We start from the raw sequence: 16,385 nt of genomic DNA on the forward strand, positions 1-16,385 counted from the left end.
TATTTACAAGAGAATCATCAACAATTCAGTAGCTTTTCTAGTGCTGTATGTAAATGATATCCCACTCATTAGAAATGATGTAGGTCTACTTACTAAAATTAAGAATTGGCTAGCGACCTAATTCCAAATGAAAGATTTGGGAGAGGTGCAATTTGTTCTGAGCATTTAGATCTTTAGAGATTGAAAGACGAAATGCTAGCCCTATCTCAAGCATCATACATTGATAAGATGCTTGTCAATTTTTCAATGCAGAACTCTAAGAGTGGTTTACTCCTTTTCAGTCATGGAGTCATATTGTCTAAGGAACAGTGTCCTAAGACACAACAAGAAGTTGAGGAAATGAGACAGATCCTCTTTACGTCGACTGTTGGTAGCCTAATGTATGCGATATTATGTACTAGACCTGACATCTGCTATGCAGTGGAGATAGTCAATAAATATCAGTCTAATCCAAAATTTGATCACTAGACCGCCGTTAAGAACATCCTCAAGTATCTACGGAGAATGAAGGACTATGTGCTCATGCGTGGTTTTAAGGATCTGATCCTTATAGGATACACGAACTCTGATTTCCAGACTGATAAGAATTCCAGAAAATCCACATCAGGATCAATGTTCACTCTTAACAGAGGGGCAATAGTTTGGAGGAGCACCAAGCAGGGGTTTATTGCTGACTCCATTATGGCGGCAGAGTACGTAGCGACTTGTGAAGCTGCTAAGGAAGCTGTGTGGCCCAAGAAATTTTTGATTGATCTAGAAGTGGTTTCAAACATGTCAAAGCCCATCACCCTTTATTGTGATAATGGTGATGTTGTGGTTAATTTCCAAGAGCTTAGGAGTCACAAGCATGGTAAGCACAAAGAGCGGAAACATCATCTCATCCGAGAGATTGTGCATCAAGGGGACGTGATTGTCACGCAGATAGCTTCGAAGCACAACACTACTGAGCCATTTACAAAGGACCTCATGACTAAGGTGTGTGAGGGTCTCCTGCAGAGTATGGGTCTATGGGACATGCCACATTTAGTCTAGGGCATGTGGGAGATTTAGTACTGTGCGCGTTTTATGCCCTATTTTATTGTTTTATATGTACTTTTATATTAGTATGACTTTTATATTGTACACCCCACTAGCTTTAAGACAAGTGGGAGATTATTGGGGTTAATGTCCTAAATCTTGTGGGTCCCGTAGTTTGTAATTGTAATGTACAAACATTTTATTTATTTAATAAAATATGAGATGTTTTATTTGACATTTAGTAGCATTAACCCATAAACCTATAAACTAACATTCAAGGTTATCTTTTGTAGCTTAAACATGTATGTAGAGATATATAGGTGGATCATGTTTAAGTGATAATCTAAATGGTCTGTAGTAGATGGATAAGGCTGGGTACCTTATCCTGGTGACACTATGAATACTACCCGTTCTGTAAAAGTTACAATTGTTGTAAAGTGCTACAAATGATCTGATCCTGATCATTCATGTGGAGACATGTGAACGTGATTATTCTATACAAAGGGGTTTGTATAAGACCAAACCATGAAATGACTAGTCTCATTACATAACACCATTCATATTAGAGACTTACATTTCACCAAGATGACCATGGGTGACACGACCTAAATTCTGAGTGAGTTGTGAACTCCTGTATATGACGGCGGTCCTTTGATTTGCATGGGTGAGAGTAGCCAGATTGCCGACTCAAGAAGCCTACCATTTTGGGGATTCGTCTGATTGGGGAGTTGGGAACACAGCTATACAAGACAGAATTCACTCATTCCCTAATGTTGGGTAAGTAGATAAATTGCTTCCTTAAGGACTGATTTCGGGGCTTGAACAATGTGACGCCACACTCTTTCTTGGCCTGAGAGGGGTTTGGCCATAGTTGAACTATGATTTATTGTTCATTAGAAGAATCAGTGGTACTTAAGAAGTTGGATGTAACTACAGGGGCAAAACGATATTTTTGATCTAGCTGTACCTACGAGCAATTTGTGAAGGGTCAACACGCTGTTGACTGGTTATATCCCATGGACACATAAATATATTTGTAGTGTGAAGAGTGCAACTGTCGGTCTTTAGTGGAGTGACTGACAGTTAATAGATGTTGAATAATTAATTAAACTCCATAATGTAATTAAAGGAGTTTAATTAATTATTCAAGTACCATTGGAGCTTCAATCTACAGATCCATAAGGTCCCCTCTGTAGCTCAACATGGATTATTGAGAATCAATTTTGGATTTATTTGAATTGTTCAAGTTAATTAAGAGATTTAATTATATGTGATATAATTAATTTAACTTAATTGTATATGATATAAGATTGCATACAAGTTATGCGATCATGCTACACACAAACAACAACATGTCATCTCTCAATGCAAATGCCATAATTCCTACTTCTAGGACGCATGCGATGTATACAAAAATGTCGATAGGACTTATGTCTAAGTCTCTATTCTTGTCTATGCAATGATGAATGATGCATACATACACAAGGTGACCGTATACTATCATATCCTATCTCTAGGGTGCATGTGATGCATTAATAACAATAGAACTTATGTCTAAGTTTCTATCTCTTGCTTATGCGGTTTTAATCTGACTCTCTCAAGTTTAGATTCTAATCTGCCTCTCTCAAGTTTAGATTCTATCTTTAGATTACTCTCTCCAGTATCTCTAAAGGGTGAATAACGCATACATAAGACAAGATGATCGCATAAACTGTAAATCTTAGGTCATGCTAGCTAAGTACTTCTCAACCCATTCGAAAATTTAGCTATTCATGCGTAGTATGGAGAGATTGAACATAAGTTGAAATGAGATTTCCATTTTCTATAAATAAAATGCAGAATACAGAATAGCAATGGAATGTAGAGATAAGAAGCCCGGTAGCAATGTCTTGCTTCCCGTGGCCTTTTACACTGTTTTTTTCACTCCAACTCTGTCCAGATGAATATTCTTGCTTTCACAAGTGCTGACCTTCTCTCCCTTTGTAGCGCTTCCCAGCAGTCTCCCGATCTGCTCGGGAATGATCTCTCGGCTTCTTTGTCTCTTAGCTCGTCTCCGTTTTCTAAGACTAACGACTCTCTAACTTATTCTCTATTCTATCCATGGCGATCCGATTCTCTTGCTAATTGGTGGCCTTCGGTTATTATAGAGCTCAAGGTGAAGAAGCTTTTCTCTCTAATGATTGCAATGATGGGCGGTCATCAAATCTCCTGCTTTAATGCGCCGATTAATGGTCACTAAAAGTTAAGTGTACTTACTACAGTGTGGCTTTAACGGCTTATCAACTAAATTCGGATTTGACTGTCATCAGCTTTCCGTCCTATCATGATTTATTATGCTGTCACCTTGAGCTGCAGTCTTTATGCGGCCACCTTCTTGAGCAACTTCTCACAACCGCATACAATCGCATGACTTTGCGGTCGCAACCTTTCAAGTGCGCAAACGCCTAATTCCTTGGATCGCAATTTTACTTGCGTCAACGCATTTTTCCTGCACAAAATAAGTAAATTAGCTGCTTTTATGTGATGGGCGCATGCGATCGCAATTTTCTCAGTTTAACACTTTTGGACATGATTTTGTTTATTTTTACCATCGCATTCCCTCATTGTTTTATTATTTTCATTGTAATAATGTGCATTTCTACCCGTTATCAGTAGTCGAGACTTAGCTTTCCCGACGAACTAGAGAATTACTTGGACGTCATTTTGTCCTCTTTTAAATTAGAATTATATCAAATTATTAGGCTTAATATTAAAATTACCAAAGTAGCTTGCAAGTATTTAAGTTCCCATCCTATTTTCCTGATCTTTAAGGGGCCGTTTGGTTGGAGGGAAAAGAGGGTGGGAATGGGAATGGACTTACAAAACCCATGTTTGATTGGTGGGTTTTGTTCATTTGCCTTGGAAAAGATAATTCCTAGGGGCTTTTTCCCACACAAAAGAAGAAATTGAATGCCCATTGAAAAGTGTGGGTTTTCTTTTCTTCTTCCCCTTCCTATCACGAACTTTCTTCCTTCCAACACAGGTGAAAATCGCCTTTTCTTGCTTTTGAGTTACCGGCCATCCTCTCACTTTGAGTTCAATTAGATCATGGTCGAAATTCACTACTATCCGACACTGCTGTCTTTATTCACCATTGTCGTAACAAACTGTTGTCTCTTTCCTCTCTTCAATCTCCAGTCACTGATTTTATGTTGTAAAGAAGGAGGAAGAAAGGAGGCTAAACGATCCTTGTTAAAGACTAAAACGATCGTTGAGAGGTGAAGGCTAAAACGATCGTTGGGAAAAAGGCTAGATGATCGTTGAGAAAAAGATAAACGATAGGACAAGCGTCTACGCAATAGAGGTAAGCATGTAGACGATGCGGTAGTGCACGATTGGGTTGAGCATGTAGGCGACAAAAAGGTGAAGGCTAAACGATCATTGGGAAAAGGCTAGACGATCGTTAGAAAAAGGTAAACGATAGGACAAGTGTCTACACGATAGAGAGGTAAGCGTGTAGACGATGGATAGGAGACTGCAACGATTGGGTGAGAGCATGTAGGCGACAGAAAGTGAAGCTAAACGATCGTTGGGAAAAGGCTAGTCGATCGTTGGAAAAAGGCTAGACGGTCGTTGTCAAAATATTTAGACGATCGTTAGGAAAAAGGTAAACGATAGGACAAGCGTCTAAACTATTGAGTTGAGCGTGTAGGCGATATAATACACGATAGGATGTAGACGATCGGATTGGAAGTGTACACGATGGAGAGTATACGATAGGATGTAGACGATAGAGGAAATTTGCTATACGATAGGTAGAGAGCATAAACGATAGAGAGAATTGATTAAGACAAAATAACATAGTCAATGCCCAGAGGCCGTTTGGATTTAGTAATTCATCTGCAAGAAATGTAAAATTAATATGAAATGTAATATGATTGTATTTGGGCTATTACTAAATTATTTTATTCCCATGCACAACCAAATATAGTCATCCTTGATTCCCAGTAATTTTATTCCCAGACATATAATTCTCAGACATCCTTAATTCCTGGGCATTGAGAAAACCTCAATCCAAACAGCCCCTAATCGTGTTGAAAAGAACCCATTTGTTAGCAATTTTGGTGTTGAAAAGTGATGCAATCTTTAATTAAATTTATTACTTAGTTTAGTTAGGAGTATTTTGGATAATTTAATTTGTAATTCTGTCCATAACATTCTAAATGTCTACACTCGATCTTCTAAATTTGTTTTTGATTTTTCTTTCTTTCGACATATTTTAGTTTATTAGATAGTTTATGAAAATAGTTCATTTAGAACAAAGAAATAATGACTCTTTTTTTTAAAAAAAATAATTTTAATGTGGGAGGTGAGATTTGAACCTTTGAATATTTTACGATCTATAGTCATTTTTGTAAAGATGGAATACCTTAACTGTTTGTTAAATTGACTTTTTAATGACGACTTAAATTTTATACAATTATTATCAAAATCACATTGTTTAGTTAAATTCAACCGTTAGTTAATTATCATCGTAAAATTGGAAAATAATTCGAAACTTTAACTCCTTACAAACCCTACAATCACTCCAATTTTTCCCAACTAATTCTTTTATTTTTGTGTTTATTTGAAATTTTTACTACTATCTCAAAAAACATGCCTTTTTCCCCCTTAAAATATAGGCTACAAATAAAGAAAATTACCACTAATTAGATAAACTTATTATTAAACTCAATAAATCCATACTGAAAATCATTGTGTGATTTCACTTAAGTTCACAGAACAAGAAATTGTACAAAGTATACATAAAAATGAAAGAGAGAGACAATAAGATCATCACCCAAATGAGAAAAAAATGCATTCATCAACTAAGAGGGAACAAAGTTGGACGTAAAAATGGCAAAAGTGAGTAATAAGCTTCTATCAACTTCTCATTTGGAGCCAACTCCATAATCAACCTCTTTAGCATCCGAAATGGCCCGACCACGACCCGAGACCCGAGACAGAACCCTCTCCGCCGATTCCCGAGCCGTATCGTGCTGCTCCGTCGACGTCGTGACCGTCGTCGTGGGCGACACCATCCGACTAACCCAACCGAGTTCGAGCACATGGATATGGCCATGGCTTCTCTCTTCAACATACCTTCAGAAGTTAGTCTTGATCTAGCTTCAATGATATAATGTGTTTTTTATTTTTTTTTATTTTTTTGTAAATTTGAATTTGAATTTGAATCTTCATAATGTGATAATATATATAGATTGCATAAAGGCTCTTGAATAAGTTAATAATGATGGTCATAATGGTTGCAATGATAATAATCATTACATTGAAGGCCTGATGCTTTGATTCAAATTAGGACTTATTTTATATTGTGATTTCTTTTCTTAGGCTTGTGGCAGTCATGATTAACTTTAATAGATCATGAGGCTTAAGATTGAAACTTTAGAATATGAGCTATGATGAAATCCCCATAATTAAATTCTGCCTCATTACTTTGAGTGAACCACTTTATATATGAGCACCATATACCTAATTACCTTTTGATTAAGGAAGATTCCAACTTATAAAAAAAGATTATCTCCCCTAAATAAATATGATTTTGTGAAGGGATGTTAAAGAGGAGAGAGAAAAAGAGAAAATGAGATGGGGTAGGTATAAAAATTTCAAAATTAGGACATGAATGGATGGGATATATATATATATATATATATATAAAATTTTTTGAAGATAGAAAAAATGTGAAACTATTTATATTAAATAAGCAAAAAAAAAAATACACTAATATATATTGATAAACTTCTACAGTGTCTATCACATAGAATCAATGATAGACTTCTATTAGTTTTAATCACTGATAGACATTAATAGACTTCTATCAACATCTATAAAAAAAAAAAAAAATTAAATTAAATTTTGCTATTTTGTATAAATAATTTTTATTATTTTTCTATTTTTGAAAATCTCTCTATATGTATATAAAATTAATAGCTCTTTACGGTGGATAATTTTTCTTATTTTACGGTGGATAATTTCTTATTAATTTTTCTTATAAAATTAATAGCTCTTTACGGTGTATAAATAATTTTTCTTATTTTTCTATTTTTGAAAATCTCTCAATATACATAAAAATTAATAGCTCTTTACGGTGGAAGAACAATGATATGAAGCTTCCAATTATGTCTTTATGACTGTGCTGAAAAAAGTGACCAAACATGGCATTTAATGAACAAACCTACCTCTAAAAATGCTGCAAATACTCAAAATTTGAGTTATGTGTCGCCTGATTTTTACACCATATTATAAAACTGCAAGCGTAAGATGTCAATTAATTTTAGTACAGCGAAATTGAGTGCCGAGTACTATCCTCTGGATTAAGTTTCAAATTAGACTAACTACCTAATTACTAATTAAAATTTTATTTCAATAAAATAAAGATACTATTTCGATGATATTTAACTTTTGGTTTTTCTTATGTAATTCATTTGTTATTACGTTTGCCACTTATATATCATATCAATAAATTGAAAATGAATATCAGTGATATTTAAAATTGCTTTCTATCCGTAATTATTTACATACCTACGTGTTGTGAAGTATATCATTGATTTATCATTGATGGAGGTAGAAATGGTCTCTCAATGATTAAAAAAAAAAAGACATAAGAATAATAGTCTACCAAACATGTATAAATTATTGTTAAAAGGCATAATAGTATATTAAGAATAAAAGGTTACTAGCTAATGAACATATTAATGGTCTATGTATAATATACATATATTTTTTTTTTCATTTAATCATAAAAATAAAAAAATTTGATAAGTGGTAAACTTCTATTAATAATAGAATAAATGAATAAATGTTCTATCAGATTGACATAAAAATGGTTTGTGATAGTGAGCAAAGTATTGTCACTCCACTTTTAAGCTTATATTTTACATAGTTTTTAAATGAAATTTGTACTTTCATGAGTTTATTTATTGAGTATTTGAAGCACAATGGAAGAATTTATGGATAAAATGAAGCTTCTTGAGCATTAAAGGACAAAAATTGAAGAGTTCCACAACGAAAACAAATATATAGTAGTGTTGCAACGCTCAATACAAAAGCAACAACAATTTTGATGAGGTGACAGTGTCGCTTCCCTACGACATTTGATGGAAATGTTAACATAATTACTTTAAATCTATATTGAATAGATTAATCTTAGGATCATTCATGTCAAATTGTCAAGAATAAATAATATACCAGATTCCATTGAGATTGATGATAATTTCAAGATGACGATGACTTTAAGATGACTATTGTCTTTCTCAAGCAAAACTCCGAATGCCCTTAATGGGATCTCTCTCTAGATTAGATTAAGAAAGACCGAGTGCTGATAGTTTTGGTATATTGGGGACCATAGTCCTAAGGTCTTTTTATATACCAGTTCAATTAGGGTTCCCATTAAACTCTAATTAACTAGGAATGAGCTTCTACCCCTTAATTCCATACTCAATTAGGAATCTAGGGTCTTAATTAATTAGATCGCATAGTATGACCCAATCTAATAAAATAACCCAATGTGATAAATTATTAATCCACATATATAGCCCATATTTTAATTATATGTATTATTATTTAAATACGTCTGTGTACCTTATATAATTAAATCACATAAACCTTAAGCGCGCATAAATAGATTATTTCAATAATAGAATTTCCCTTTATTTCAATCTAGTCCATCTTCTGTATTAGCACAGAATCAAATTAGCTTTCGTTACTACCCTTGTAACTAAACATTCCTTGATCACCAACTCCAATACATTCAATGACATAGATCTGTTGAGTTGTATATCCTAAAACTCGCAATTTGTAATGTTGAACATTTTCTATTATCAATAAAAATGTTATTGACATTTATTCAATAAAACTGTTGCCGAATCTATAAATTGCACTTATAAAGATTAAATCTAATAAACTAGGATCCATGGCTATTATATGAATACTTGAACTTTATGTGGAGACATAAAGTTGGATCAATCTCGAGTAAATAACTAACACAGTCTATAGTATATGAATAAGGTTAGGTACCTTATTCTGGTAACACTATTGGATACAACTCACTTTGTAGATAACACAAATGATGTGATTCTGAATCGTTCATGTGGAGACATGAGAAGTGGGGGCATCCTATGCAATGAGTTTGCATAAGATCGGACTAAGAAATAAGTCACTTTTACTTTATAACGCTGTTGACTGTTTCGAATAGATGATTTAGGTAACTCCACCTTAATCCTGAGCTAACTATGAACTCTTGTTTATTCAAGATTATCCTTAGATTTGCATAGGTGAGAGTTGGATCAACAACGTCGACTCAATAAGCCTCCCATTTCAGGGGTAAGGTCGGGTAGGATAACTGAGGACATAGGGTGCAAGATGGAATTCACACCTACCTGATTTAGTGATAGTAGAAAGGTTGTTCTCTTAAGTACTGAATTCAGGTCGAACAATAGGCCTCACCTTTTCATTGGCCCGAGAGGGACTTGGTTTAGAGATTGGATCACAAACCAATTGTTCATTAGAAGATCAGTGGGACTTAAAGAGCAAGATATAATTTCGGGGGTAAAACAACGTTTGACCCAGCCGTTATTATGAATAACCTATGAAGGGTCGACTTACTGGTTATGGTTAAATCAAGTGGACATAAACATAAACGCATTGATCCATCATTTTTCTTAACAAATAAAACAGGTGCTCCCCATGGAGACACGCTAGGGCGTATAAATCCCTTATCTAACAATTCTTGTAATTGTATTTTGAGTTCTTTTAATTCCGCAGGTGCCATTCTATATGGTGCTTTAGATATTCGTTCAGCTCCGGGAATTAGATCTATACAAAATTCTATTTCTCGATTCGGTGGTAAACCCGGTAGCTCTTCTGGGAATACATCTTCAAATTTTCTTATTATAGGGATGACCTTAATTTCATCCTTTTGGTTTCGTAAATCTACTACGCTTGTTAAATATGCCCAAGCTCCATGGTTGAGCAAATGTTTAGTTTTTAAGGCTGGAATTATTTTTGGGACTGATTGTGTATTAGAACTCTTAAACTTAAACTTGGTTCCTGCTGGAAAGGTGAATATGACCTCTTTATTATGGCAATCTATGCTTGCATACTTTGCTCCTAACCAGTCCATACCTAGTATTATGTCTAAATCACTTATGTCTAGGATGATAAGGGTCACCCCTAGTTTATGTCCTGATACTGACAATTCACAGTTTTCTACTACTGAGTGGGCCAACATAGATACTCCGGCAGGAGTAGCTACGGATAGAATGTAGCCTAAGGGCTTTGATGTTAATTGAGCATGTTGTGCGAATGTTGTAGAGATGAATGAATGACTAGAGCCCGAATCAAATAAAGTGAAGGCATAATACTCGAGGATGAGTAATGTACTTGTAACCACTGCATCTTGATTTTCTGCCTCTTGACGTGTAACAACAAACACCCGTCCTTTCTGTTGTTGGGTAACCTTGTTACTAGTAGGCTGGGTGGTCTGGGCAGTTGATACTTTGTTGATGAACTTTGGGCAAGCCCTTGCATAGTGACCCGTCTGGCCGCAGTTGAAACACACCCTTATGTTCTGAAAACATTGCCCTTGATGGTGTTTTCCACAATTTCTACACTCAGAATATGTGAATGTTCGGCTCTCCTGTTGTGATTGTATGCCCTGAGTGTTTTGGGAAATTTTTGCTTGCCGTTGTGAACGTTGGAAGTCTTGTTGGGTGAATTTCCTCTTTTGATTTGGCATGAATCCTCGTTCCGAAATTGAGGTTTTGGCAACAAGATCTACTTCCATGAGTAAGGCCGACTCGAGGGCAAGGGCATACTCTTTGTGTCGGAAAGCAGTAACAATGCCTCGAATGCCTTCTCTTAATCCCCATATAAACCTTTCCACCTTCTTCTCTTCTGTGTCCACTAGTCAAGGAACAAGGTCTATAAGGTCCCTCTACTAGCTCAAAAATCTTGGATTAGTATATTGAATGAATTTGAAGTGTTCAAATTCAATTTGGGAATTAAATTTGAAGTGTTCAAACTTTAAAATTTAAGATTTGAATTTGAATTGTTCAATTTCAAATTAGGGTTTAGATAATTATATTTGATATAATTAACATTTAATTCATCGAAATTAAACGTAACTGGAGAGTTTAATAATATTTAAATGATAATTTAAATTTTAATTACATGAATAGGATTCATATATAAATTAGGTGTTTAATTAATTTAATATTTGATATTAAATTATTATTATTTATTTAATTAATTAAAATAAATCAACTTCAAATTAAGAAATTCAATTTTGGAAATTGAATTTTTTTTAATTTAATTAAATTGAAAATAGTTTAATTTAATTAAATTGGTTAATTGATTTTTTTTTGGAAATTGATTTGAGTTAATAGAAAAATCCATTTTTTTGAATAATCGAAGTGGATTGTCTCTAATCCTACACCTAGCCCATTACAAAAGGCCATTGAAGTGTCATATGGCTGATACATTGAGTGCTAGCATGTATGAGATACATAAAAGCTTCAATTTTGGTGATTAATGCTGAGAGGCATGCTAAACATGTGAGAGATTCCGCAGAAAATTAGTTTATATTTTTCTCTCTCCAAACCCGCATCTTCTCTTGCTCAATTCCCTTCAATTATGAGTTCCACCACTCAAATTCAAGTTGGAGAATAGTAGAGAAGACACTCTTGGTGGTCTACTGTTGATTTGAAGGTCAATTTCGTGGAGAGTAGCTTGAGAGAATTCATTAAAGGTATAAGTTTTGAAACCTTTCTCTTTGAAATTCTATTCCTGCATGCTTTTAGAACTCAAATTTAATATAATTAGGGTGCTTATTGATTCTAGTTGCTTCCGTTTCATGCTTGTACATTCCATCAAGATCAAATATGGATGGATATCATGAAAACTACATGCAAAGTGATCTAGATCATGACTTTTCCAACTAGTCCAAATTCCTTAGTGAGATCATTATTCTTAAAAACTTTATACTAAATCGCATTTGCTAAACTACATGCATGAAAAACAAGTTCAGATAATACAACATAAACCATCATTTTCATTCTATATAGAAAATAAACAAAATAAGGTCAAATAACATCCTTAATAACAAACTCCCACTAAACCACGAAATCAGAAAAGTGACTAACACCCATGTAAGCAACATGCTCATGAAAAACTTTAGGTGGTAAACCTTTAATCAATAGATCTACCACCATAGAGTTTGTTCCTATGTGTTCTATTGAAATTTGACCACTTTGAACTATTTCTTTAACAACCAGAAACACGTCTACATGTTTTGATTGTATTGCTTCTATTGTTGTTGGAATACGTCACTGCCGACTTATTGTCACAAAATAATTTTAGTGGCAACCACTATCCGCAGTCCACTGACAAAATTTCGCAACCATATTCCATGATTGGACGCCTCATAACATGCTACAAACTTCACAACCATGGTAGAAGAAGCTATAAGTGTTTGTTTAACACTTGTCTAGGATATAGCTCCTCCAGTCAACATGAAGATATGGCCTGAAGTGGATTGCAAAGTGTCTTGGCATCTAGCATAATCGAAATCGGAATGCCCAATGATCTCCAAAACTTTTGATCTCCGATAAGCGAGCATATAATTTTTTGTTCTCTGTAAATATCTCATAACCCGTTTGACTTCCTTCCAATGATCTATCCCTGGGTTGCTCAAATATCTGCCTAATACTCCAACTATGAACGTAATATCTGGATGCGTACATACTTGGGCGTACATTAGACTTCCAACAACTGATGAATAGGAAACCTTCTGCATCTCCTTAGTCTTGAGTATAGTCTTGGGACATTGGCCTAAATAAAATTTATCACCTTTAGCGGCCGGGGTATCTCCGACACAATTTTTCATGTCAAATCTACCAAAAATCTGTTCAATGTAGTTCTTTTGTGACAATCTCAAAACACATTGAGAACGATTTCATAGTATTTCAATTTCTAATACAAAAGAAGCATCACCAAGATCTTTCATCTTAAAATTCTTTTTGAGAAACCTCTTAGTGTCATTCAATAAATGTTGGGTTTTATGTCCTAAAACTCATGGTTTTTAAACAATAAACTTATTTTGTTAATCAATAAACTTATATAGATTTAAAGTAATTAATTAACATAATTACTTTAAATCTATATTGAATAGATTAACCCTAGGATCATTCATATCAAATTGCCAAGAATAAATAATATATTGAATTCCATTGAGATTGATGATAGCTTCAAGATGACGATGATTGTAAGATGATTATTGTATTCTTCAACCAAAACTCCTAATGCCTTTAATGAGATCTCTCTAGTTGGGATTAAGAAAGATTACATACATAGCCCATACTTTAATTATACGTATTATTACTTAAAAGGAAATATATAGATGCTTGTTTCTTCACGATTATTTCAGCCCAAAAGTGTTGGGATTGATGCCCTAAAGTCTTGTGTTCTGTAGTTTGTACGAATGCTTATGATGTATAATATGTGATATTTTACTTCACTTTTAGATTGTGCTCAATTGTTTGTTTTATTTGCTTTACCACAAACCAATAAACCTAAAATCCCTAGTTATTTGTATGTAACTTAAGCATGTATATGGTGACACAAGTGGATCATGTCTTAAGTGATAACCAAAATGGTCTATAGTATATGGATATAGGAGGGAAACCTTATCCTGGTAATGCTACAGATGCGGCCCGCTTTTTGGAATGGCCACAAGTGTTGTGACTTGTCACAGATGGTCTGATCCTTATCATTCATGTAGGGGACATGTGAGCATGGGCGTCCGTCCTATACAAAGAGTTTATCAACACATACTACTTGATTTTCTAGAAACTAAATAATACAAGGTGATCTCGTATAATTTTCTAGAAAAAATTAGCATTTGTCAACACAAATACTTGATTTTCTCTTACTTTAAAAATATACTACTTTTGGGTTGCCTATAGATAGACATGCCATCTGAATGATATTCCAATACTTAAGAGTTCGATACTAACACATGTGCCGATCTATTCCAGATTTCTGAACTATATAAACATCTTTTACATATCATAAACAACTTTTATAAGCTCTCCATATCTCATATGGAGTTTCAGAAACACCTTAAAATGGAATGACGTTCAAAACGATTAAGGCAACTAGATGTAGAGAACTGTCACTAGATTTCATGTTCTATCAAAATAGCCTTGAAAATCTCTGATTCTCTATACTCTCTACTTCGATCTAATCGAAGTATTTTGCTTATTTTACCTAACAAGTTTTATACACCTTGAACCTTTCAAGTGTTCTAGACTTACAACTTAGGTAAATACAACTGTACTTTAGAATAACTACTGAAATATTCATACCATTCCTCATGCTTTAACATTTACCAGACCATAAAAATCCGGATGTATAAGCTTTTAAGGATTCTTTGGTTTTTTTGATCATCTTGTCTTCAAGATAAGACATACATAGAGTTAAAAGATTTGTCTTCTAACTTATTTAGATGACCACTTTTAATTATCTTAATCTCACTAAGACATGGTGTGACAATAATCTTAATTACCAAAGATAACTACCATAATACTGTTTGAGTTGATGCCCTAAAGTCTCGTGTCCAGTAGTTTGTAAACAATTTGTACGAACGTTTGTGTTGTTAATATATGATATTTACTTCACATCTTGTATTTTGCCCAGTTACTTATTTTATTTGCTTTACCACAAACCAATATATTTCTCTGGCTCTTAGCTAAGAGGGGCTAAAACTCAAAAAAATTGATAGAAATAAAGTATTGGGTTGAACTCTTCTTTGGTGTCAAGGTAATAGCTATGAATAGTCATCGACTCCCGGGAAAGGGTAGAAGAATGAGACCTATTATGGGATATACAATGCATTACAGACGTATGATAATTACACTTCAACCGGGTTATTCTATTCCATCTCTTAGAAAGAAAAGAACTTAAATCAAAAGAACATAAAATCCATGGTTATCTGTATGTGACTCAAACATGTATGTGGTGACATACAAGTGGATCATGTCTTGAGTGATAACCAAAATGGTATGTAGTATATGGATATAGGAGGGAAACCTTATCCTGGTAACGCTACGGATGCGGCCCGCTTTGTGGAATGGTTATAAGTGTTGTGACTTGTCATAGATGGTCTGATCTTGATCATTCGTATTGGGAACATGCGAGCGGGGGCATCCTATACAAAGAGTTTGTATAAGACCTGACTACGAAGTGTTAACGTCTCATTATATAACACTGTTCATGACAGAGGCTTCACTTCACTAGGATGACCATAGGTAACATGACCTCAATCCTGAGTGAGTTGGGAAATCTTGCCATTGAGGGCGGTCCTTTGATTAGTATGGGTGCGAGTGGCCAGGTCGCCGATTCAAACCTACCATTTTGTGGATTCGTCTGATTTGGGAGTTGGGAATTCAGCTACACAAGATGGAATTCACTCCTTCCCCGAGGCAGGGGTAAGTAAATAGATAGCTCCTTTAAGGGCTGATTCCGGGGCTTGAACGATGTGGCACCACACACCTTCTCTTGGCCCGAAGGTGTTCACACATAGTTGGACTATGTTGTATTGTTCATTAGAGGAATCAGTGGTATTTAAGGAGTGAGATGTAACTACAGGGGCAAAACGATAATTTGGCCCAACTGTACTTACGAGGCATCTGTGAAGGGTCATCGTACTCATGATTGGTTATATCGATGGACACAGAAATATATCTGTGGTTAGAAGAGTTCAGCTGTTGGTCTTTAGTGGAATGCCTGACAGTTAACGGATGGTGGATCTCGTGGCTAAAGAGTTTAGTCAGCTATTCACGGACCGTTGGAGCTTTGAGCCACAGGTCCATTAGGTCCCGTTGGGTTAGCTTGGATAAAGTCGAGAACCAGTATTTGGGTTAATTTGAAATGTTCAAATTGACAAGAGAAAGTTCGATTATATATGATATAATTGGACTGGTTAATTATATATGATATAATTGGCTAAATGTATGAGATACATTATTTTAGAGAAAATTAGATATAAATATGACTTATATCAAGTAGAGGAGAAAATACTATAGTAGATATGTGATATTAAATTATAAGATAAAAATATAATATGATTATATTTATTAATTAATTAGTTGATTAATTATATGATAATTAATCCAAAATTCATGTTCGGACGTGGGTTAGTGGGCAATGTCGGTTATTGTAACCGATGAGTTAAAATGAAAATAGTTTTCATTTTGATCAATCGCCTGAAGAGAAAAAGAGAGCACGCGCTTGTGAAAAGATAAATGATCGCTTAAAGAATTGAGAGACTATAC

The 16,385-nt window shown here is 34.5% G+C and overlaps 1 protein-coding gene across 1 annotated transcript; it reads right to left on the minus strand.

Annotated features, from left to right (window-relative positions):
- Nucleotides 1-12,538: 12,538 nt before the first annotated feature.
- LOC120084658 (secreted RxLR effector protein 161-like) lies at nucleotides 12,539-12,937 on the minus strand. The gene has a single exon (XM_039040468.1). The coding sequence runs from the start codon at nucleotides 12,935-12,937 to the stop codon at nucleotides 12,539-12,541; it is 399 nt and encodes a 132-aa protein (XP_038896396.1).
- Between the last annotated feature and the right edge of the window lie 3,448 nt (nucleotides 12,938-16,385).

This window comes from Benincasa hispida, chromosome 9 (genome assembly GCF_009727055.1).
Source record: "Benincasa hispida cultivar B227 chromosome 9, ASM972705v1, whole genome shotgun sequence".
Lineage (NCBI taxonomy): Eukaryota > Viridiplantae > Streptophyta > Magnoliopsida > Cucurbitales > Cucurbitaceae > Benincasa > Benincasa hispida.

Bases quoted from the DNA above. Each gene is read 5' to 3' on its own strand.
- LOC120084658 (XM_039040468.1), bottom strand. From the start codon at position 12,937: ATGAAAAATTGTGTCGGAGATACCCCGGCCGCTAAAGGTGATAAATTT.